This window comes from Pelophylax lessonae, assembly GCF_965119305.1.
Source record: "Pelophylax lessonae genome assembly, chromosome: 2".
Lineage (NCBI taxonomy): Eukaryota > Metazoa > Chordata > Amphibia > Anura > Ranidae > Pelophylax > Pelophylax lessonae.
This window is the reverse complement of record NC_138769.1, coordinates 669,637,361-669,661,528: the sequence shown is the minus strand read 5'-3', so window position 1 is coordinate 669,661,528 and position 24,168 is coordinate 669,637,361. Positions and strand designations below refer to the sequence as shown.

General features: G+C 43.2%; 1 protein-coding gene across 1 annotated transcript in view; it reads left to right on the top strand.

Annotated features, from left to right (window-relative positions):
- DYNC2H1 (dynein cytoplasmic 2 heavy chain 1) overlaps positions 1–24,168 on the top strand; it is an 807,725-nt gene that overhangs the window by 161,205 nt on the left and 622,352 nt on the right. Inside the window, exons 35-37 of the mRNA XM_082246437.1 lie at positions 3,840–3,955; positions 5,261–5,460; positions 14,366–14,630. Of these exons, the coding sequence (XP_082102563.1) occupies positions 3,840–3,955; positions 5,261–5,460; positions 14,366–14,630 (581 nt within the window). The remainder of the gene's footprint in view (positions 1–3,839; positions 3,956–5,260; positions 5,461–14,365; positions 14,631–24,168) is intronic.

Sequence of the window (24,168 nt, the reverse complement as noted above, 5' to 3'; positions counted from 1 at the left end):
CATACGCTCCATTGTGGCACTATCTGAATCCATCTATATAGTCACAGGAGATTTTTTCCCGACAAATGTCTACTAAAAGGTGAAGGAGTGACTTTTTTATGTTCAATTGCACAACTGTGTCTCTCTCTCTCACATTGCGTCATTTGAGCCAAGAAAGATCATATTTATCTCCCACTTCAACTGACAAGCCTTTCTACTCAAGGTCCAATTGTCACTAGGCAAAATTTTATAAATTAACACCCCTTGCCTTTCTTTGTAATAACACCTTTTAGTGTAACCTGAAGTGTTCGCTAAATAAGTGGTGATAAACCTACAAAGTGTCTGACTTTGTAGCATTGTCCAATGCACTCCTAACACATTTTTACTGATGAAATTGTCTCATCATCCACATACACTTAAATGTAAAATGGTTGAGAGAGATCCACAATAACCAGAAATACTGAATTTATAAGGGCTTTCTTTAGATCTTCAAATTAATGTATACAAGGCCTCTCCTATTAACAATGTTTGCTCTATATCCTCAGTAAGCCTCTATAATTCATTTGGATTTGGTCAGACAGATGCTTTGTCTGCAAAAATCTCAATGAATTCTCGAGAAAATTTGACAGGGCCTAAAATTGTTTTCATATGACTGTTACATTATTAGGTAATAGTACCTTTTTTTAAATATTTTTTTTTTCCTTTTCTTCCATGGACTCTTTTCCATGTATCTGGAAGGGTTGACACAAAAATCTGTCATCTCTGAGCCACAGAAGAAATGAAAACTGTCATGGGACAGCTAGCAAGTTTGTGTAACTGGCTCTTTGCTGCCCTGTAAGGACTGATCGTACATGCCTTAAATGTCACATTCTTTTTAGAGCACAGAAGATAATCTATTGCTCTCAGTCATAGCTGTCACACTATGTATCCTAATATACTGTTGGTAATCTCGTTTATCGTTTTTATTGTTTTTGACAGATTTTAATTGTACATCTGCAAAAAAACATGTACACTGCTTTTTAAAATGACTTTCCTGATTGTAGCAAAAACAAAGAAATTGGAAACTCACACTGGGGCCCGCCCATGAACTACAAATGGCCAATTCCCCGAGAAAGATTCCTCCCACAGCAAGAGTTCTTACTCTTACCAGAAATGCTTATTGCAAAGACTTTTAACAGTTGACTTTTAGAAACTTCAGGTTGCACAAAACATTTACATTTCAACATTTGCTGGGTAGCCTCAAGTAAATGAGGACAACCTACTGCCTTTAATTTAATAGCCAAATCTAACTTTAGAATCTTTTCTAAAAATGCTCAATCATTAACTTAGTGTTTCCTGCTACCTCATCTGTAGGATTAAACACTAAACACCAAGTTATTTTCCATTTATCTAATTTGCATACAATTCTTTCCACAACCTAAATTAATTGATTCTCCTGTTAGCTTTGTTCTGCCCCTTGTATGTGTTTGGAATGAACACATGTAATAACACATATTTTCTTGTAGCTTTCAGTGCTTAAATATTCATGAAAATTTACGTGCAGCATTAAACTTAGTTGATTCTTTGCTAAATATTTTGTTGTCAACACTCTGGCACTGATCATTAAACCACTGCATGCCTGTATTCCATATATGGAATGTATCAGGTCCTGATAATACAGGGACATGTTTATACTTCTGAGCTTGAGATGTTAGCCATTACATTTTATCTGCTTATATGAACAAACACACTCACCCCTGTTAACAATGACAGTCCTGTGCGCACTTTAAAGAAAAACAAGAGATGAGTAGTATATATGCCATGAGGGGAGGGGGCGTGATTATTCAGTGCTCCACACGTGTATATGAGTGTGTGTGTATATATATATAAGGTATATGCACACAATTCATGTACACGGTCAATTTATGATTGGAATGGATGACATGTTTATGCATTGTTATTGGATTTCGAGTTCCACCTGCACACTCGCCAGTGTGACATCGGGTGTTGAATTAACACCCCCTTCCTAAGTTGGGGAGAGGGTCAACACAAGTGCCTCACATAGGCACCATACTTGGGTGTAGCCATTCCAGCCATATGATGGTTGTAAAGGGTGGGTGTCACACCGACACCATTGGAATATATGAGGTTTGTGCACCGCAAGTGAGATCCGGGATTGGCCCCTACACTCATGTGAAGTGGTGGGTGTTGAAGGACATTATCCCTGCACAGCCAGTTTTTTCAGTGATGGAAAGGGGTTCTTTTCCTCCTACCCCTACGTTTGTTGCTTTTCCTGGAGGCAAACTCACACTAACCTAACAGAGCTATGCGAGATAACATCTTCGGGGCGCAGTACACCACTGCAGCCGCTAGGTGGCGGCAACAAATGCCAAACGAGTGGAGAATGTTTACAGGTTCCCACGGCAACCAGCAGAGGCGGGCCCCACATCGCATCACAATCCCGGAAGTGTGGTGATACGGGTCCCAGGGCGCAGAGTGGCGGGTGAGCGTCCTGAGACCCGGAACCAAAGCCGATGCCGATCAGGAAGCTGCGGACACATGTACACAACAAGGGGAAACAATTACACTACCGATGCCGCTGCAACATGGAGTAGGAGGACATGGGCCAGCAATCACGGCGGGGTATGTACAAATTGTATGCAATCTCCTTGAATGCTGTAAACCATCCAGCTTCCTGCTGACAAGTGCCCACTCTGAACACACACACACCAGTAATAACAACAGTCATCCTAACGGCTCATTTGCCCACATATGCACACTTCAGGGTGCAGAGTTCCTGATGGATACTATATGATCTTTAGATCAAGATGAGCAAGGGGTTAACTTCCATTTAAGGCTGAGAGAGCCAATATCAGAAGCACTGGATGGTCCCGCCCACTTTCTCCTGGGGGGGGAGGAGGGAGGGAGGGGGATTGAACTGATGCAATTAAAGCTGTCATATATAGTTGTGATCTGCATGTGGTAAGACCAGCTCTGAGGAAGGGGGCCTGACCCCCGAAACGCGTTAGCGGTCCTGACTGAAGGACTTGTTCCAGTTCACACATGGTGGATTCTTGTAACATGTTTTTATCTTTACGTCTGTGAGTATGCATTTGGCATTTTTTATTAAATAATTTGCAACATTGACCACGGGTAATGCACTAGGTGTTTGCGCCTCCTCTTCCTTTCTTTTCTATGTACCCGTATAAGAGATGAGTAGTGTCTTTTTTTTCTTTTGCCTTTTGTTCTTCCTTTTGTCTTTGGATTTCTGTCTTCAATATTCATAATCCGACTTCCAAACTTGCCTTATCCAAAGGGAACATCTGCCGGGTTACCTACAATGGTGGGCTTTTAAAAATAATGTGAAGTCTTAGTCCCTTTTACAGCACTATCCTCAGGCCTCCAACCCGATATCCCGTGAGAACGTCTCACGTGTCCTGGCTTCCTCTTCCTCTGGCAGGGACTATAGCCTTGGCAGAAATCTACTGCTTTGCGCTGTCAGGGTCTTTGGATGCAGGGAGCACTGATTAGGAGCTAGCCCGCAAGTGCGCCCCCATATCAAACGGCTTGTTATGGGGGGTACACCAAGAAGAGGAGTAGTCAGGAGCACCAGCAGGGGACCTGAGAGGGCAGGTAAGTTTTTTAACCGGTTTCTTATTTTTTTTTAAAATAGTGTTTAAAAATCACTCTCACTGCAGCAGAGAAAAAAAAATCAGATCTCCTGTCCTGCCGGACAGAGCTATGCAGTGTGGCAGAACTGTTCAAATCTCAGAATATATAGAAACTCCCTGATAAGCATGTAATCTCCTTATTTTTTTGTCTGGAGTTCAGCTTTAAATGCAACACATCTTTCAGAATATACTTGAACCTCTTCATTGCAGGGAGCTCTTGACACCTCAACAGCATTATGATTGGGGATTACGTGCTCTGAAGACCGTCCTTCGAGGATGTGGGAATTTACTTCAGCCATTAAAGAAAAATGGAATGAAAATGAAAAGTAAGAAATTACATGTAGAATTCATGTGTGCCTAACTTGCATAGGACATAAGACCAGCAGTCAATATCCAATATTTCAGAAGCTCCACTTAGGGGTGTGCAGTGCAGTGAAATGCAGTTCTCTGTAGTAACTTCTTTCTTTGTTGTTAAATAATTTTTTTGGTTCAATATTATTTGATTTATTAGTCAAACTTTTATTTGTTTGGTTTAAAAGAAGACATGGCAAAGTCTCCTGGACATTTGTAGCATATTATCTCTGTGGGGGTAGGATCCTTCCTGAAAAGGATCTCCGATAAATTACTAATGTATTACTTTAACCACTTTTATGCCAAAGAACCCCTTTCAATGCAGGTTGTAGAAACATGTTGCTTTCATATTAACTTGTTCTCATTTGCCTTTTGTATAATTGTTGGTTTAAAGTTCAGTTGTCAAATCTGTTTTTTTCTTATTGTAACCTCTTATCCCCTTAAAGTACTGTATAACTAAAGGGAAAACTTTTACATTTGTATAGAGTGGTTAGGGGTTGTAGGAACCAATGTTTGGTTTTTATTGCTGTCTGTGTCTGTGTTAGGAAGATTTGCTCTCTCTCTAATTATCTTAATCACCAAAGTCACTTGCAATGAAAGTAATGGTAAAACCAACTTTTTGATTTGTTCTAGTACAGAATTAAAGGGGCAGGCTTCCAACAGGGACAATTGTTATTGTGGCAACTGTCTAGGAAGGGATATACCTCCCATTAGAAAGATATCATTTCACTTCCTGTTTACTCTACAAGGCAGGAAGTGAATGTAAACCCCCCTAGTGAGACACAGCCAGAATTAAACTGACAGCAGTTTTAACCATTTCATTCCAAAATGATAAAAAAAAAAGTTTTGACGTTACATATACTTTAATTTAGTTGCCTCACTTTGAACCCTTTCCTGGTTTCCTATGTGTTTCTTAGTCCAATTTCAACCAGCATTTATATTCTTGGCTTTTAAACACTAGTCTGAAGAGCATTAGATCTGGCAAGCATTTACAAAGCATTTACTGAGTAGATATATTGAAGTCCATAAGCACCCTTCACCTCTAGTTTGGGAATGTCTGGTTGCAGCTTTAAACATGCTTTTAGCAAGCTTTAATCACTGACAGTGCTGTTCAGATTAACATTGACAAGCCAAAATTAATTATATGAAGCTTCCCATTGTGTTACAAAATGCTCTATATTCAATAAGGTGTGAGAGACTAATTGTCCAATTCCCTTGCTTTTCTAATGATGTTTTACTGATGAACCTTTAATAATGAAAAATGGTTGTCTGTCTTCTAGTCAACGAAAGCCATATTGTGGTCCAGGCCCTGAGGCTAAATACTATGTCAAAGCTGACATTTGCTGATTGCTCCCGCTGTGATGCTTTGATTAAAGACGTCTTTCCAGGGATTGATTTTAAAGATGTAGAGTACTTGGAGTTAAATGCAGCTTTGCAGCAGGTCTTTGAAGAGGCAAATCTAGAAATTATACCAAGTCAGGTATGTAAAATATAATATCAGAATACGTTTTATTAACAGCAGAAACCTTACATCTGGGTTGGAGGTTGACAAGTCTAACAAGCCAGCCCAGCCCTCCCTTCTCCCAATCACAGATGTAAACTGTTATTGGGAAATCCTTGAATTTCCTAGTTTAGAGGGAAGTGTGTTTTGTTTTTTTGTTTTTTAAGACAGGAATTTGTGAACGTGGTATTTCTGTAACGTGTGACGTTGCTTATAAGCGGCAATTCTGTCCACACAGCATTTTTCCACATTAAGCAGAACTAAACCCATTAATTGAACTGTTTTTCAAAACAGGTAAATTCAAGGCATGCCGTGATTGAAAACTGTCACAGTTGCTTTACCTCTCAAACGAACAGTCAAGCCATCAAAAAACTGGTGTCATACCTGACTGCATGAGCAGCTGTATGGAACTGTAGATCAAACAGAGGCTAGAATGGCTGGTTTCCTGGCTGTAAAGGATAGGACGGTTTAGTTATGATTTAAATTATGATTTGCATTTAGCTGCTTATATTTTTATTTTTCTGTAATATATCATCATCGTGCTGAGTTTTAATTCACTTAATTTTGTTTCACCAGCAAAAATGTCAGTATTACTATTTTTTCCTTGTCTATTAAGGGACACAGGAAGACCTTAACCTTTGGTTATACTGCTGCCTACACAAAGATCGGACACTGCTAAACAAAAAAAACCTGTAGGTCAGTCCTGGGATAACCCCCTCCTACTACCAACATGTACCAGTTTCATGTTAGTGTCTTAGGAGGAAGGATGTGGTTTCTGAGCTCTGCTGATTTAAAGACTTGGCCTACTTTTTCTAGTAACCTATTATTTGCTTCAGTCGAGATTCATCTCCCTGTAGTTGGAGATCTTGTTGACTTGTCAAAACTACCTGGAATAGTAGTCCTAAGTTTTTATCTTGGATTCTTTAGATGGCCTGACCCCCACTGGATCGGAGGTTGCAGTGTAAATGTAAAAGTGACCTTCGGCCACTGGCACCACTTGAGCACTTGGCAGACTGGCAGTTTCCATGTCCAAAGCCATAAGCATTGCCTCAGGGTTTGCTCTTTGAAGACTGACTTCTGTGGGTATGTCATTTAGGCCTGGCATCATGAGCTCTCAGGTTTATTAGTAACTAGACACCTAATTTGTATTTACCAGTTTCCTGACAGTTTTCAGCAGAAGGATTTACACTGTGGAAGAGAGCAGTGACATCATGCTGCTAGGTGGAGTGGGCAGATATAAAGAAGCATTTTTCTGCTGATGCTGCTGCTGCTGCTCCTGCTACAAGAGGCATATGGAACTTGATCTCTGATCTGCTCCTACTGCCTGTGTGCTATGACTTTTGGTTATTTCAGGGCCTAGCCTCCTACTTTTAGCCTTTACATTGCTTACCGCACCTGTGGCTGCAGCATCCATTTTGCTTCACTATGCCCTCAACTTCCTTGTCGAGAATCCCCAAGTTTGGTCTCCATCCACTCGTTGACATTCCTAGTCTGCAAAACTCACTGACAAGCCCTGTTCAGCATGAAGATGTCACCCCTCCTTTCCAAAGTGGGGGAGTTCTTTTGGCCTTCAGGGCACTTGGAAATCATGCATGCATGATGCCTGGGTGCAAAAGATTGTGACCCAGGGTTAGAAACTCTCCCTGCCTTGTCTTGCCTTCAAACCTTCTATATCTCCTTGCCACCTAGCCAATCTCCAGGTTTTAGTTGTACTCCAACCTCTTCATTTTCTGAAAACCAAAGGGGGGCTTTCACCCATTCTGGACCTTAAGGCCTTAAATGCTTACATTTGTGTCCAAAATTCAGTATGAAATCAGTGAAATTACTCATTGCCTCTGTTCATCAGGGGGAGTCTCTGGCCTCAATGGAAATAAAGAATGCCCACTTGCACCTCACCTCAGGTGCCAACCATGGTGCTGCGTCCTATGTTGGATCACTTAAGCTGGCCATAGACTAAACTTATCGGAACCACTGGAAGTTATTGCTAGTTTCAATGCTTCGCATGGAATGTTTGGGACAGATCCTGGACACATAAAGGACCAGGGTTTTCCTTCCCCCTGAATTCAGAATCTGCTCTCTGAGGTTTGTACACTCTAGTCTAGGAGTATTCTGACCTCCGCTTCTGCATTACAGTCTTGGCACTTATGGTAGCCTCTATTGAGGTGGTGCTATTTGGCCAGTTTCATTCAAGGAATCTGCAATGCGACATTCTGTCTTTGTGGGACAAATTGGCCTTTTTTTTTTTTGAGACAAACTTTAATGACGTGGCTGTTTCTGAACTGGTGGCTTCAGAACCTGGCTGTAACATTGGGGAGTTTCTTCCAGTGTTCTTGAAGATTGTGATGAAAGATGACATCCTGTGGGGTTGGGGTGGTGTCCGGGATGCTCTGTTGGTGCAGGGATTTTGGGCAATTGGACTTGATAGAATCTCATCTCCTGATCAATATCCTGGAGGTTTGGGGGATTAGCTGTCTCTTCAACACTGGACTGATGTTCTGTCAGAGCTCATTCATGCAGATTCAGTCAGACAAAGCCAGGACAATGGCATACATTACTCAGAAACAAGAGGTCTTGCTGCTGCAACGAGGTAGAGGAAACCCTTTCTTGGGCAGAACATCATGCTTCAGCTCTGTTCAGTGTCCATGCCTGGCATAGATTATTTACACTCAGATTTTTTTCTGCCATCAGGGTGTGGAACAGGGAGAGTTGTCTCTGCACCAGGACTGTGTTCCAGGACCTTTGTCATGGGTGAGGAATGCTAAACGTAGTCCTTCTAGCCTCAGGATTCAACAACAAACTGGATAGGTTTGTATACAGATCTATGAACCTGCTGGCATAAGCTAACGATGCCATAGTAGCTCCATGTGATTTGTACAGCCTGATCTTTGTCTGTTCTTCCCTGGTTATTTTCCTGATCCTGGATAACCAAAGAAAGTGTGATATGCCAACCTGGTCAGACTTCTTGCAGATACGTTGTGGGATAATTTCTTTCCTGCAGCTGGGTCTGCATCAATGTTTTTGCCATTCATACCATCAAGGGCCAGATCACTGCACTTGCTGTTCTGTTTCCACAGAATGTTGGCTTCCCATTTTCTAAACAGTCCTTTTGAGTCCTGGTCAAATCCTCTCTGGCTCCATAGGATGTGAATTCAGTCCTCTTGGTGCTTCAGAAGCCCCTTTTGAATCTATCATCATTTGAACCTTCCTGCTCTGACTCAAAAGGTAGTTAAGTGAGTTTCTGAGCTGACAGCTTTTATACTGCAAGGATAAGTCGTCATGCCTTCCCAGGGCGGTCTCTGCATTTCACCTTACCCAGGACATTATCTTTCTGTCCTTGTGTCCAACTCTAGTTCACCAAAAGGAGGTCTCCATCCATGGTCTGTACATGATCCGGACTGTCATTCTGAATGGGCAGGATGGGTACCCTGGTTTTTTTGTTCCACCATTTCTCCGTGGTTCAGGAAGATCATTGTTTAGGCTTATGGTCATACAGATTAGGTTCCCTCTTTCCAGTTAGCTCACTTCACTAGACGGTGAGCACTTCTTGGACGATTTGGGCATCAGGCCTCAGTTTTCCAGGTTTATAAGGCCACCACCTGGTCTGCTGTCCACACCTTCTCTAGATTTTACCAGGTGGATGTTCTGCTTCATCTAAAGCCAGCTTCAGGCAAAAGATCCTTTTAGGCAAGCTCATTGAGCTGAAGATGGTTCCTTGTTCATGTTGGGCTTGTTAGCTGTTTTTGGCTGTGTTTACTCCTCCCCCCCCCAAAGTTGGACTGCTTTTGGATGTCCCAACGTTTTAAGACTTCATATGTCCCTCAATGGATAGGAAAACATAATTCTTGTACTCACCGCAAAATCTATTTTTTGGAGTCCTTTGAGGGACACATGTCCCACCAGTGGCGGCTGGTGCTCAAAATTTTTGGGGGGGCGCAAAAAGAAAAATGTAAGAGGTATTGCTTCGCGGCAAAAAATTGCGTGAGTTTGAGGTCATGGTACAGGCATGGCACAGATGATGGCATAGGCATGTCACAGGTCATGGTACAGGCATGTCACAGGTCATGGTACAGGCATGTCACAGGTCATGGTACAGGCATGTCACAGGTCATGGTACAGGAGATGGTAAAGGCATGGCACAGGTGATGGTATAGACATGGCACAGGTGATGGTATAGCATAGCACGTTACCTGTGTACAGTGTAATCGGCCTGGCCTGCACTGTCTTATATTGCGTACACTGCTAAGCAGGCTGCTGGCCTGGCACTATATATTTATTAATAGTAAATGGCACACAGCGGCCTGGAATAAGATGGTTCCCAAGTTGGGAACCATCTTATACCAGGCCGCTGTGTGCCATTTACTATTAATAAATATATAGTGCCAGCCAGGCCAGCAGCCTGCTTAGCAGTGTACACAATATAAGACAGTGCAGGCCAGGCCAATTACATTGTACACAGGTAAAGTGCTATGCTAAGTTAGCATAGCACTTTACCTGATGTACAATGTAATTGGCCTGGCCTGCACTGTCTTATATTGTGTACACTCACTGCTAAGCAGGCTGCTGGCCTGGCACTATATATTTATTAATAGTAAATGGCACACAGCGGCCTGGTATAAGATGGTTCCCAATCCTCCCAACACATCACGGTTCTGGTGGCTGGCATCTATCCTCCAGGAGACTGACTGGCTGGCTGCTCCTGGCTTGGAGAGAGAGGACTCGGAGGAAGAAGAGGTGTCCTGGCTGCCGGGCTGGTCTGGTCAGACTCAGTCAGACAGACTCTGACTGAGTCTGCCAAGTTCCCCACCCCCCGATGGACACGAGTCCGCAGTCCCGCTGCCCGCACACAGGAGAGAGAGGAGGGAGGCACTGAGTCTGAGGCATCACTTCACTTACCTCCGTCACATCGACCGTACTGAGTCGACTCACACTGCCTGGTACCTGGCGACCTGCTGATGCTGGCGGCCGGGACTACTCTGGAGACGAGACGAGCGACCTCTTCTCCTCCTCTTCCTCCTCGATCACGCACGCTGGCCCGCTGCTCCTCCTCTCTGAGTCCGTCTGACGGCGGGCGGGAAGGTGATGACGTGACGCCGGGACGGTGAGTGACTGACGCACGCACCGCCCCCACGCGACGTCACCCGGGATGTCCTCCTGTATGATTGGTCCAGGCTGGAGTCTGGACCAATCACAGCCAGGACAGCACTACAGTGGGGAGTGTCGGGGTGCATTGCTCTGCGCCCCCATGACCCTCAGAAGGCCGCTAATCGGATCCTCTGCCTGGCACACGTGGGGTGAAAACCCCCCCCCCCCATAGACCGTAGTAGGTCCGGCGCCCCTAGTGGGCTGCAAATGTTAATTTTTTTTATCTCTTTTTTTTTTCTTTGGCACAGACTGGGGGGCGGCGCCCCTGCGCCCCCTATGAACCAGCCGCCACTGTGTCCCACCTATCAGTGTTTAGGATCATGTTCTTTGTACTGGGTTTCTCAAGGCTGCCCTACTGTTTGTTTTTACAAGCATCCAATCCTGTATGTGGAAATATAACTTAAGAATTTAGGAATTCCTGTGTCCCTCAATGGACTCCCAAGAAAAGGGTACCGTAAATACAGGAATGCTATTTTATTTAATTCCCTAAATCATTAATGATTCAAAGAGATATACCCCAGCTATGTGAAAACTTGGAAGTGGTTTGCCAACATCCCTGGACTGAATAGACAAAAAATGGAGGGTCCCCCTAGGGTGTGGGACTTTAACGGCAAGCACACTTCCACAGATGTATAAAAGTAAAAATATTTTTATTATTAACAACAAGTTTAAAATAGGTCTCAATGAATCTGAGATATTACATAAATGATACAGAGAACACAAATAATGTGGTAACACAAATGATCTATATATGGTTGAAAGAAATAATGGTGCATATACTCAAAGGTATATGTTGGTTTCTTGAAGGAAATCCTCCCACCCGACGCGTTTCAGGCACGCAGGCCTTTCTTCAGGGGTCTGGGAAGTGGGGAGGTTTTTTGATTTCCTGCATAACATGGTAGATATTGTATAAATTAATTGCATAACAAATTATGTCAGTTTCAGTATATTTCAAGTATTAGATGTTATACCTGTAGAAGAAATCTGGATATAAAAGTTTCATACCTGTAGGTTGCTTGGAATGTGACAAGAGAGTCACTACTGGTAAAAGTAAGAGAAAAGAGGGGTTCCGCTGTGCTTAGTGCCGAAGTATGCACCCCTAGGTCCCTGAGGGTGTGGATCTTCACCAATGTGGCCCCAGCGAGGATGCCTGAAAGGAGGCTGCACGTGTCTCTGTGTAAACGTATATGTAGGAGAATCAAATTATTTGAAGATGTATTAAAAGGGATGACTAAACTGCTCTTAGGATAGGTGTGGAAGTAAGAGGAGAGATACCTTGTAATAAAAGTGTTGACACTTCTGGTTAAGAGGATGTACTTGTTGTGTTGAAGGTCACGGAGTAGGGGGTGTTGTAGGTTGGTAGAGTCAACTGAAAAATATATATTATATATACATATATGTGTATCCTGTTATATATTGGGGTTGGCTCGTACAGTATTCTACCAGGGAGAGTGTTTAATACTCATACCTTAATTTATTTGTTGCGTAAGGATTTCCTGACCAGGAGTCGTATTGCTGATTCTCAGAAATTAGCTGAGTATTGTCCCTAAATAGAATGAGTTAATCCATGTTTTGGTTCTCTTCTCTAGGTTTGAGAGGCGCATCTGGGAACCAGAGATATGGCATATATGTTACACATAGTGGGCAGATAAGGGGTAAAAGAGTGGAAATAAATTAAATTAAAATAGATCCAGCTGGTAAGTTACCTGGTGATGTTTCAATAGCAAGAATTTTTCAAGTGTCGGTTTCCTTATCAGATTCCTGAAATGACAAGTTTTTTTTCCTACTCCGTGACCTTCAACACAACAAGTACATCCTCTTAACCAGAAGTGTCAACACTTTTATTACAAGGTATCTCTCCTCTTACTTCCACACCTATCCTAAGAGCAGTTTAGTCATCCCTTTTAATACATCTTCAAATAATTCGATTCTCCTACATATACGTTTACACAGAGACACGTGCAGCCTCCTTTCAGGCATCCTCGCTGGGGCCACATTGGTGAAGATCCACACCCTCAGGGACCTAGGGGTGCATACTTCGGCACTAAGCACAGCGGAACCCCTCTTTTCTCTTACTTTTACCAGTAGTGACTCTCTTGTCACATTCCAAGCAACCTACAGGTATGAAACTTTTATATCCAGATTTCTTCTACAGGTATAACATCTAATACTTGAAATATACTGAAACTGACATAATTTGTTATGCAATTAATTTATACAATATCTACCATGTTATGCAGGAAATCAAAAAACCTCCCCACTTCCCAGACCCCTGAAGAAAGGCCTGCGTGCCTGAAACGCGTCGGGTGGGAGGATTTCCTTCAAGAAACCAACATATACCTTTGAGTATATGCACCATTATTTCTTTCAACCATATATAGATCATTTGTGTTACCACATTATTTGTGTTCTCTGTATCATTTATGTAATATCTCAGATTCATTGAGACCTATTTTAAACTTGTTGTTAATAATAAAAATATTTTTACTTTTATACATCTGTGGAAGTGTGCTTGCCGTTAAAGTCCCACACCCTAGGGGGACCCTCCATTTTTTGTCTAAATCATTAATGAATACATTGTAAATAACTAAGCCAAACACCAGTCCTTGTGGTACATCACTGCTAATATTAGCCCAAATTGTTTCATTTACAATTTCCCCTGGTCTTTTGTCTGTAACTAGTTCTTAAAGCAAACCTGTTGTTTGCTTATGCAGGGGAAAGGAACAGATTTTCTCTGATGTTGCCCTCCCCAGCAGCACATGCTAAACTTTTCTTTAAACTTGAAGTGGCACATCTGCCACCTCATTAAGTGGTTAAGAGTAAGCAAAATACCCAGTGCTTCTGGGTATGGAGCAGCATGTAGCTGACTTCCTTCTTTCTCAAGTGACAGTACTGATGCTCATCTGATGCTGAATGGCTCATCATTGTTACATGGGGGCGGGGAGAGAGTCTTTTGTAGAGTGACTTAGTTGTAAGGTCAAGGAGCTTACACTGGGCCTCCTATTCTAGATTCCAGGCAGTGGAATGAAGCAGCAGGGCAACAAAATAACGCTAAATATGTGCTTTTAGGGAGCGAATATTAAAGCACATGTTGGTTTGCCCTGCATGGGCACAGGTTTGCTTTAATCTGTGTACAAACATTCTGCCTAAATTATTGCATCCTCAACTTCTGTAGAGGAGGAAGTTGTTACAGATTCATAGAGGGGAGATTTACTAAAACTTGTACACACAGAATCTGGTGCAGCTGTGCACTCTAACTAATCAGCTTCTAGGTTCAGCTTGTTCAACTAAGCTTTGACAAGAAGCCTAGGTTCCCACTGAAGCAAGGTTTGAAATTGTTTTTAAACCGCCATTTTCAGTCCGACTTTGGGGACGAATACACAGACATCTGTGCGGGTTCCTGCACCGCATAGTTGGTGTCGCATCGATTTGGATTGTACTATGGCCCTCAATTGGCTCCGATTTGACATGCGATTTGATATGTCAAATTGCATGTCAAATCGGACCAATGTGAACATAGGCTTAAATCTAGATGCTGATTGGTTACTATGCACAGCTGCACCAGGTTCTGTGTGCACCAGTTTGAGTAAATCTCCTCCAATGTGTTCACCTTATTTTCTTTTTACATTGCAAGAAAAGTGTGGTTATTGATTATATTTATTCATTTCAACTGCTTCTTTTTAAACAATATTATGCTATTCACACTGGAGATCTTCTTTATTGCTTTTTCTTCCTGGTCTAGATTAAAAAAGCACTGGAACTCTATGAACAGCTACGCCAAAGAATGGGTGTGGTCGTTGTTGGGCCCAGTGGTGCAGGCAAGTCCACCCTATGGCGCATGTTAAGAGGAGCACTTGGCAAAACTGGGAAAGTTGTAAAGCAGTATACCATGAACCCTAAAGCAATGCCTAGACACCAACTGTTGGGCCACATAGACATGGACACACGAGAGTGGTCAGATGGAGTCCTAACCAACAGCGCTCGTCAGGTTGTCAGAGAGCCTCAAGGTCAGTCATTTCTGCATTTAGTTTTGGTACATTGGTTAAAAAAAACATCTGACAGTCAAAATAGAAGGAAAACTAATTGAATTAAATGATTGTAGGGCATGTGACCAACTTTACAACATATACTCTAGATTTACTCATTCCTGTTTGTAATGTTTGGTACTTGTATTGTTTAAAAACTGCATTTTGATACTATTTGAATATATTGGATTCTTCTTCAACCACTTCTGGACCGGAAGGTTTTACCCCCTTAATGACCAGGCCATTTTTTGCGATACGGCACTGCGTTACTTTAACTGACAATTGCACGGTTGTGCAACACTGTACCCTAATAAAATTGATGTCCTTTTTTTTCCCACAAATAGAGCTTTCTTTTGGTGGTATTTGATCACCTCTGCAGTTTTTATTTTTTGCACTATAAATAAAAAAAAAGAGCGACAATTCTGAAAATAAAATATATTTTTATTACTTTCTGCTATATAACATTCCCAATAAAAAGAAATTCTAAAAATCAAATGTTTTCATCATTTTAGGCCAATTTGTATTCTGCTACATATTTTTGGTAAAAAAATCCCAATAAGTGTATAAGGATTAGGGAAAGATTTGTCATTTTTATTTATTTATCTTACTAGAAATGGCGGCGATTAGTGATTTTTAGCGGGACTGTGACATTGTGGCTGACAGATCGGACACCTAACTGACATTTTTGACACTTTTGGGGGGACCAGTGACATTGCTACAGTAATCAGTGCTAAAAATATGCACTGGTATTGGGGGTGCTTTCTAACTGTGGGGGGGGGGGGGGGCTTGCTGCATAAACACAGAGACCTGTGTTCCTAAATAAGAGAAACACCAGATCTCACTGTTCATAACTGACAGAACAGCGGTCTGCCGTGTTTACAACGACAGACTGTCGTTCTGTCTCCATGGGTAGCGATCGCCGATGCCTGGTGGCAATCGCGGCCGCCACATCCACTGATTAGCTTCCACTGTGGCGAATGGGCACGCTCCCCTGCTAGCAGTCCCGCGAAGTGACGTACAGGTCGTCATTTCGCGGGGAAGAGCCGACCTGCTGCGGTGGCTGGTCGGCAAGCGGTTAACCGGTTCCTGCCCGGCCTATGGGCAAAGGACGCCAGGGCCAGCCTCTCGTCGATCTGGGTGGACGTCCTATTTCTCTGGTCAAAATGTGTTAATAAAAAAAAAAAACGTAAAAAAAAAAAAAAAATCATAAAAAAAGTATAATAATCATAATAAAAAAAAGGATAAATTAAAAAAAAAAAAAATTACATTTTTTTCATACTGTCACCAGTTATTGTCCCTGATAACCACCACACCTGTTAACCACTTGCCGACTGCCTAACGCCGATCTACGTCGGCAGTCAGCCCCTCACAGGCAAAGTGACGTAGGGCTACGTCACTAGCTTGTGAGGGTCTAGGGAGCGAGCGCGCGCCCCCGCTCCCACGTGGTCACGGACCCCCCTGCGCGTGTGACCGGCGGACCCGATGTCCGCCGGTCACTCGGCGATCGGCGGGGGAGAGGGAGAATGTCAGGCAGCTTGTGTAAACAAGCCACCTGTCATTCTCCTTGCTGTTAGGATACTGATCACTCGGATCTAGTATGTAGATCCGTTGATCAGTGTCCATACAGCTCAAGCCCCAGCCAATCACAGTAGAAAGCACGCCCTAGGGATACACACAGCCCCTCCCTCCCAAATAAAGTTAACCCCTTCACTACCAGTGTATTTTTACAGTAACGGTGCATATATATAGCACTGATTACTGTAGAAATGTCACTGGTAACCCCAAAAGTGTCAAAAATGTCAGTCAAGGGTCCGATCTGTCCGCCCCAATGTCGCAGTACCGCAAAAAAAATCGCAGATCGCCGCCATTACACGTTAAAAAAAAAAACAACAAAAATGACAGAAATCTTTCCCTTTGTTAGTAAACGCGATAACTTTTGCGCAAACCAATCAAAATACGCTTTTTGCGATTTTTTTTACCAAACATAGGTAGCATAAAACAAATTGGCCGAAAAAGTAAAAAAATTTTGATTTTTAAATTTTTTTTTTGGGGAATTTCATATAAAAAAATGTGAAAAATATTGCTATTTTTGCAAAATTGACGCTCTTTTTTTGTTTATAGCGCGTGATCAAAAAATCGCACAGGTGATCAAATACCACCAAAAGAAAGCTCTGTTTGTGGGAAAAAAAGGACGCCAAATTCGTTTAGGTACAGCGTCGCACGACCGCGCAATTGTCCGTTAAAGTCACGCAGTGCCGAATCGCAAAATACCCCCTGGTCGGAATGGGGGTAAAATCTTCCGGGGCTTAAGTGGTTAAATGATGCCATGGTGACTAAAAAAAAAAAATTCTTAATTTTTCATAAAACTTAAAAAAACTGGCCATGCCTCTTATTTAAATGCCTTGCACTGTTTACTTTTCTAAAATGGGTCATTTGGAGGATATCTGTACTGTCCTGACAGATTTGGGCCTCAAGAATAAAAATAAATAATATACACTGATTTGGGTTATTTTCACCAGGGAGATGTAGCAGGAGACATTTTGGCCTAAATTCATGAAACTTATTTGCAAACAAAGAAAATTGTACTTTCTCTTTCGTTCATTGATGGACACAGCTTCAGAACCTTGTTGACCATTGGGCTATTCGGCTCTGCATACACGCACCCCGAGTGCTCTGATAATGAGGATGATTCCTCTTCCACTACAGCCGCGCATAAAAAAGCGCTGGTGGATGCACGGATTGTATCAGTGCGGGAAACTTTAAAAATGGAGGATGCAGCTGCGTCGGAGGTGCCAGTCACCTTCGGTACCCAAAATTCCTCAAAAGCGGCAAAGGTTTTTCCTTTTCCCGCCTATTTTGACAAAATTGTCGCAAATCAGTGGGGTTGCCCTAAACGCGTGGTGTGGTGGTTCCTAAAAGTGGACGGTCCCAACTTGTCCAGCGGAATAAAAACCCTGGCTGAGGCCGAGTCCGTTTTTTGTGGCATGCTAGTCTGATGTGGAAAGTGAAGAGGTTATTTTCATACGAATTTTCCCGTACGACAGAATTCTACTTCAGAAGTGATGTCATGTGTTGGATTGCTTTGTATGTGTTCTTTCATCTCTAAACATGCCTAATCTTGCTCTTAAGATTTTTTTTTCCGTCTAAATCTGTACTAATGAGACAAAAATCGGAGGTTGTATTACGGACGACAAAAATTTTATAGCCTGCACATAAGGATTTTTTCAGCCGAAAAGTCGGAGACGGCTGTCGAAAGCACCATACTAACAATCTGAAAATCGGCAGATCACTCGTCGGACAAATTTTCCCTTCAGATTTTATTATCGTGTGTACAGGCCTTAAGGGAGTCACAGGAGGGAAGAGTACTCTCCTCCCACAGGCTTCCAGGGGCAAGGAGTCTCATCGCAGACGTGGCCCTTTTTTCTCAGCTCATAAGCTTCTTTTTCTTCCCTCAGGGTCTCAAGAAAAAGGATCCTTATCCTTTAGTGCTGTCTCCGGAGGTTCCAAGAGGCCATGGCCTAGTAAGCCGAGAGCAGGTCCTTCCAGACCTGCAGACAAGCCCTCTTCTGCCTGAAGGGGTGCACTCACCCATATCTGGGGTGGAGGACGTCTTCATTTTTTTCTGGACCCGGGGACCTCTCTGATTCAAGACAGCTGGGTCCAGGAGTTGATTTGGTCCAGCTACAAGACCGAGTTTCAGTCTTAGCCTCCAGAGAGGTTTTTTTTTTTATCAGCCTGCGTTTTGTTCCCAGACCGCCTGCATGGTCTCTTCGGGCCTCTTTGCTACTACAAAGGGTGATTGTACCGGTTCCAAACCCGGAACATTTTGGGGTTTTTTATTCAACCTGTTTACCGTTCCCAGGAAGGAAGGCATCCCTTGATCAAGGGGATCTTCTGGCCTCTATCGATATCAAGGACACTTACCTCCATATACCGATATATATGTCAGACATCAGCACTTCCTCCGCCTTGCCGTAGGCGAGAAGCATTATCAATTTGTGGCGTTACCCTTTGGTCTCCCCTCAGCTCCTTGGGTGTTCACAAAAGTGTTGGCCCCAGTGTTAGCTTTGTTGCGACAGTGGGAGATTGCAGTATTAGGGTACCTGGACGATCTTCTTCTGCGAGCGGAGACTCTGACTGCTCTAAAGGATGATCTGGACATCACTGTGCGGACTCTGCAGCAGTTTGGTTGGACATTAAATTTCCATAAGTCTGCTCTGGTTCCATCCACCAAGTTGGATTATCTGGGTTTGACTCTGGACTCGGCCTCAGCCAGGGTTTTTATTCCGCTGGACAAGTTCCATAGGCTGCTGGATGCCATTCAACATCTGTTGTCCAGCAGTCGGTCGTCTTTCAGGACTTGCATGAGGATGCTGGGCCTGATGGTGTCTACCCTTTGAGGCAGTTCCGTTTGCACAGTTCCACATGAGACCTCTGCAGAGAGCAAGATTCTTGGCAAGTGGGACAAGAATCCACAGTCTCTAGACAATCTGATTCTACTGAGCCGGGGGAACGAGTGGGTCCCTGATCTGATGGCTTAGTTCTCTGGCTCTTCCCCTGTATAGGACAGTGGTCACCACGGATGCCAGCCTGTCCTGGTGGCGAGGTGTCTTGGGCACGGAATGTGCTCAGGGGGTTTGAACTCAGGTGGAGTCCAGACTTCTGATCAATGTGCTGAAACTTCAGACGATCAGACTTTGTCTGGCCCATTGGACGGTTCGTCTTCAAGGGTGTCCGGTACGGATTCAATCGGACAATGCCAAGACCGTGGCATATGTCAGTAACCAAGAGGGCACAAAAAGTGTACTAGTGGCTCGGGAAGTAGCTGACATTCTAAGGTGGGTGGAATGTTTTGTTCCAACTCTCTCCGCTGTACATATTCCAGGGGTGGAAAATTGGCAAGCATATTACCTAAGTCGACAAGCCTTGGACCAGGAAGAATGGTCATTTCATCCGGAGGTATTTAATCAGCTGTGCCTCCGATGGGGAACTCCTGAGGTGGACCTGTTGACCTCTCGCCTCAACAGGAAATTAGAGATATTCGTGGCAAGGTCTCGGGATCCTCTAGCCGACGCCACAGACACACTGGTGGCTTATTGGGTCCAGTACCATCTGATATACACCTTTCCCCCTCTGAAATTTCTGCCGAGACTTCTGCGGAGGATCGAGGCAGAATTAATTCCGGTCACCCTATTGGCCCCAGACTGGCCTCATCAGTCTTGGTACGGGGATTTAATTTGGCTGGTTGCTGATGTCCTTTGGCGACTCCCTCTCAGAGAAGACCTATTGGCCCCAGGGCTGATCTTCCATCCTGCTTTACAGACGCTGGCTTTAACGGCTTGGCTGTTGAAAGACAGGTGCTGAAGGATAGGGGGTGGTCTGGGTGATTCCCACACTGTTAAAAGCTAGAAAATCTACCTCTAGGAAGATTTACCATTGCGTCTGGAAGTCGTACATTGCTTTGTGTGAGTCTCTGGGGGTTTCTCCCCGTTCATTTTCGGTGGATTTTGGCATTCCTTCAGAGAAGTGTGGGACAAGGCGCCTGGCCTTGGGTACCATCAAGGACTAGGTTTCGGCCTTGGTGATTTTTTTTCTTTCAATGTCCTTTGGCTATGCATTCCTTGGTTTGCACCTTTGTTCAGAGGGTTCGCCACTTGGCTCCACCTGTGTGGTCACTGTTGCCTTTGTGGGATCTCGGTTTGGTACTGTCGGTTCTTCAGAAACTGCCTTTCGAAAATATTTGCAACATTCCTCTTCTTGCATTGTCCCAGAAGGTCGCCTACTTGGTGGCGATTACTTTTGCAAGCAGAGTTTCAGAGCTGGCTGCTTCGTCTTGTTGTTCACCTTATTTGGTGGTTCACAAAGATAAAGTGGTGCTTCGCCTATGTCAGTTATTCCTTCATAAGATTGTTTCTGGTTTCCATCTCAATGAAGACATTGTGTTGCCCTCCAACCTCCTAAGGAGATTGCCCTGCATTCCCTGGATGTGGTTCAGGTGATCAGGGTGTACTTGGCGGCAACAGAGTCATTTAATAAATCAGATTCCCATTTTGTCTGGATGGACGTTGCAAGGGGTTGGCCACGTCTGCTGCGATGTATCAGACAGATGGTAGTGCAGTTCTATTCACTCAAGGGTCAGGTGCCTCCTTTCCATGTTGAGGCGCATTCTACATGGGCGCTTAGTGCCTCCTGGGGCTTTTGCCATCAGGCGTAAGTGGTGCAGGTTGGCAAGGTAGCCACCTGGTTGTCTGTACACACTTTAACAAAATTCTATACAGTGGATATACTGGCATCTGCGGATGCTGCTTTTGGCTGCAAGGTTTTGCAGACCGTTGTTTGAGAGCACCTGGTCCTCTGTGAGGGTGTATTGTTTTCAGGTGAGCTCCAGTTGTTCCTAGTTGAGCTCCATGTTATCTGGTTGGCTAGGTTTAGCCTTTTGGGAATTTTGTCTGCTGTGTTTTATTCCCACCCTTCATGTTTAACACAGCTTTGGGGCATCCCAATGGTCAAGAAGATTCTGGAGCTATGTCTGTCAATGAACAAAAGAGAAAATTGGATTTTTGTTTTACCGTAAAATCCTTTTCTCTGATGTTCATTGACGGACACAGCAACCACCCCTCTATTGAGTTGGGTTATATTTCTTCTGACACTGCTTGCAACTAAACTGAATGCCTATCACAGGAAGTGGGACTATACCCCCCGGACTGCTCCATTGGCATGGTAAAGCTTTTTCCTACCTAGTGTCCTACTTCTGTAGGGGGCAGCATAACCCAATGGTCAAGAGGATTCTGGAGCTGTGTCCGTCAATGAACATCAGAGAAAAGGTTTTTAAAGGAAGACAAAAATCCAATTTTCTTCAAAATTTTCAGTTTTTTTTAGTTTATTTAGCTGCTTCCATACAGAGCAGTTAGACCCCCTTCCTGCCCAGACCAATTTTCAGCTTTCAGCACTCTCACACTTTGAATGACAATTGCTCAGTCATGCTACACTGTAACCAAACAAAATTTTTATCATTTTTTTCACACAAATAGAGCTTTCTTTTGGTGGTATTTGATCACAACTGGGGTTTTTTTTTTTTTGTGATATAAGCAAAAAAAAACACTTTTTTTTTAGTTTCTATTATAAAATTTTGCAAAACATTAATTTTTCTTCGTACATTTGGGCCAAAATTTATACTGCTACATATCTCTGGTAAAATTAACCCAAATTAGTGTATATTATTTAGTCTGTGTGAAAGTTATTGAGTCTAGAAGCTATGGTACCAATTACTGAAAATTGATCACACCAGATGTACTGATGGCCTATCTCCTTTCTTGAGGCCCTGAAATGTCAGGACAGTACAAATACCCCCCAAATGACCCCTTTTTGTAAAGTAGACAGTCCAAGGTATTTAGTAAGAGGCATGGTGAGTTTTTTGAAGTTATAATTTTTTCCCACAATTCTTGGGAATATGAAGAAAAAAATTTTTTTTTCTTTTTTTTTCCAAAACGTTGTCAATTTATAAGCTATTTCTAACACATAGCATGTACACAGCAAAAATGACACCCCAAAATTCATTCTGCTACTCCTTCTGAGTATGGTGATACCACATGTGTGAGACTTTTTCACAGCCTAGCCATATAGAGGGGCCCAACATCCAAGGAGCATCATCATGCATCCTAGCCACTTGCCTAGGCCTATTTTTGACATTTGGTGTTTACAAGCTAAAATCAGTTGTTTTTGCAAGAAAACTACTTAGAACCCCAAAACATTATATATTTTTTTTTAGCAGAGACCCTAGAGAATAAAATGGAGATTATTGCAATATTTTTTATCACACCGTATTTGCGCAGCGTTCTTCCAAACGCAATTTTTTGGGAAAAAATTAACTTTTTTGAATTAAAAAATAAGAAACCAGTAAAGTTATCCCAATTGTTTTCCATAATGTGAAAGATAATGTTACGCCGAGTAAATAGATACCCAACATGTCATGCTTCAAAATTGCGCACTCTCACGGAATGGTGACAAACTTTGGTACTTAAAAATCTCCCCATAGTCGACATTTTAAAAATTTCTACAGGTTGCTATATTTGAGTTACAGAGGAGCTCTAGGGCTCAAATTATTGCTCTTGCTCTAACTATCGCGACGATACCTCACATGTGTAGTTTGAACACTGTTTACATATGTGGGTGGGGTTTCCGTATGCGTTCGCTTCTGCGCGCGAGCTCGCGGGGACAGGGCACTTTAATTTTTTTTTTTTTTTTTTTTTTACTATTCATTTTATTTATTATTTTTTATTTTTACACTGTTTTTTTTTTTTTTAGTATTCAATAGGTTTTTATTAGGTTTCAAGTGCAAGTCAATATCATAACAGAAGGCAACAGGTAATTGACTGTCAAAAAGTGCAACATTACAGCATGGGTAAGGGATTCGGGGACGCAGCCCCTCGGGGAACCCACAATAAAAAAAAAACATAGCCCACACCCGCAACCCGCCACCCACCATGCCCCGCACCGAGGCGGCCCAAGGCAGGCCCAGGGCCACCCCCCCCCCCCAAGGGGCCCATAAAGGGAACACACTGCGCCAAGGCAGGGGAGAGGCGAACACCCGGGCCCCAACCCACCGCCCCACCATCGGGAACAGCGGTGCCACAGGAAGCGGTGTGCGGGAAAAAAAAAAACCCCAAAGAAGTCCCCGGGGGGTTAACTCCGTCAGGTGTCCGAACCCCATAGGGAAAGAGGGAACACAAAAAAAAAAAAAAAAACAACTTAGGAAAGAGAAGAAAACAGAGAAAGGTGGAAAAGAAAATGAAGAGGAAAGGTAGGGGGAAGGATTGATTGGCGTCCAGGTCGGATACGGGGGAGTGCTGTTGTCACGATTGTCCCCCAATTGTGAGCCTTTCAGGGAACATCTGTAAATCATCTAGTTCCCGCCAGATATCTGATCCAGGGATCCCATATCTTTTCAAATAGGGGTAGCTTATCTTGGAGGATGGCCACCATGCGCTCATTCACCATAATCCATGTCAGTTTTGCTTTAAGCAACTCAAACAATATCACCGGGGACCGCCATGAACGAGCTATGGCGATCTTGGCCGCCGTGAATATAAAGGTGACCAACCTCTTCGTAAATTTAGGGGTGTGTTCTATCGGCTTGCCTAACAATGCCTGCATAGGGGATTTGACCAAGCTGACACCCGTGAGCGAGTAAATAAAGTTGTATACTCGTATCCAGAAGCGGCGGACCTTAGGGCAGGTCCACCAAATATGGAAGACCGTTACACTGTTTTTTTTTTTAAAAAAAAATTGATCATTTTTATTTCTATTACAAGAAACATTACTTGTAATAGAAAAAGGCACGACAGGACCTCTTTTTTGTGAGATCTGGGGTCAAAAAGTCCTCAGATCTCACAAGTACACTAAAAGATAGAAAAATTAAATAAAATGAAAAAAAAAAAAGGGACCTTTAAACTGGTTGCTAGGCAACAACGTTTGCCGTAGCTCCGGTCCTCCAAGACCATAGAGTCGAGTGAGGGCAAGC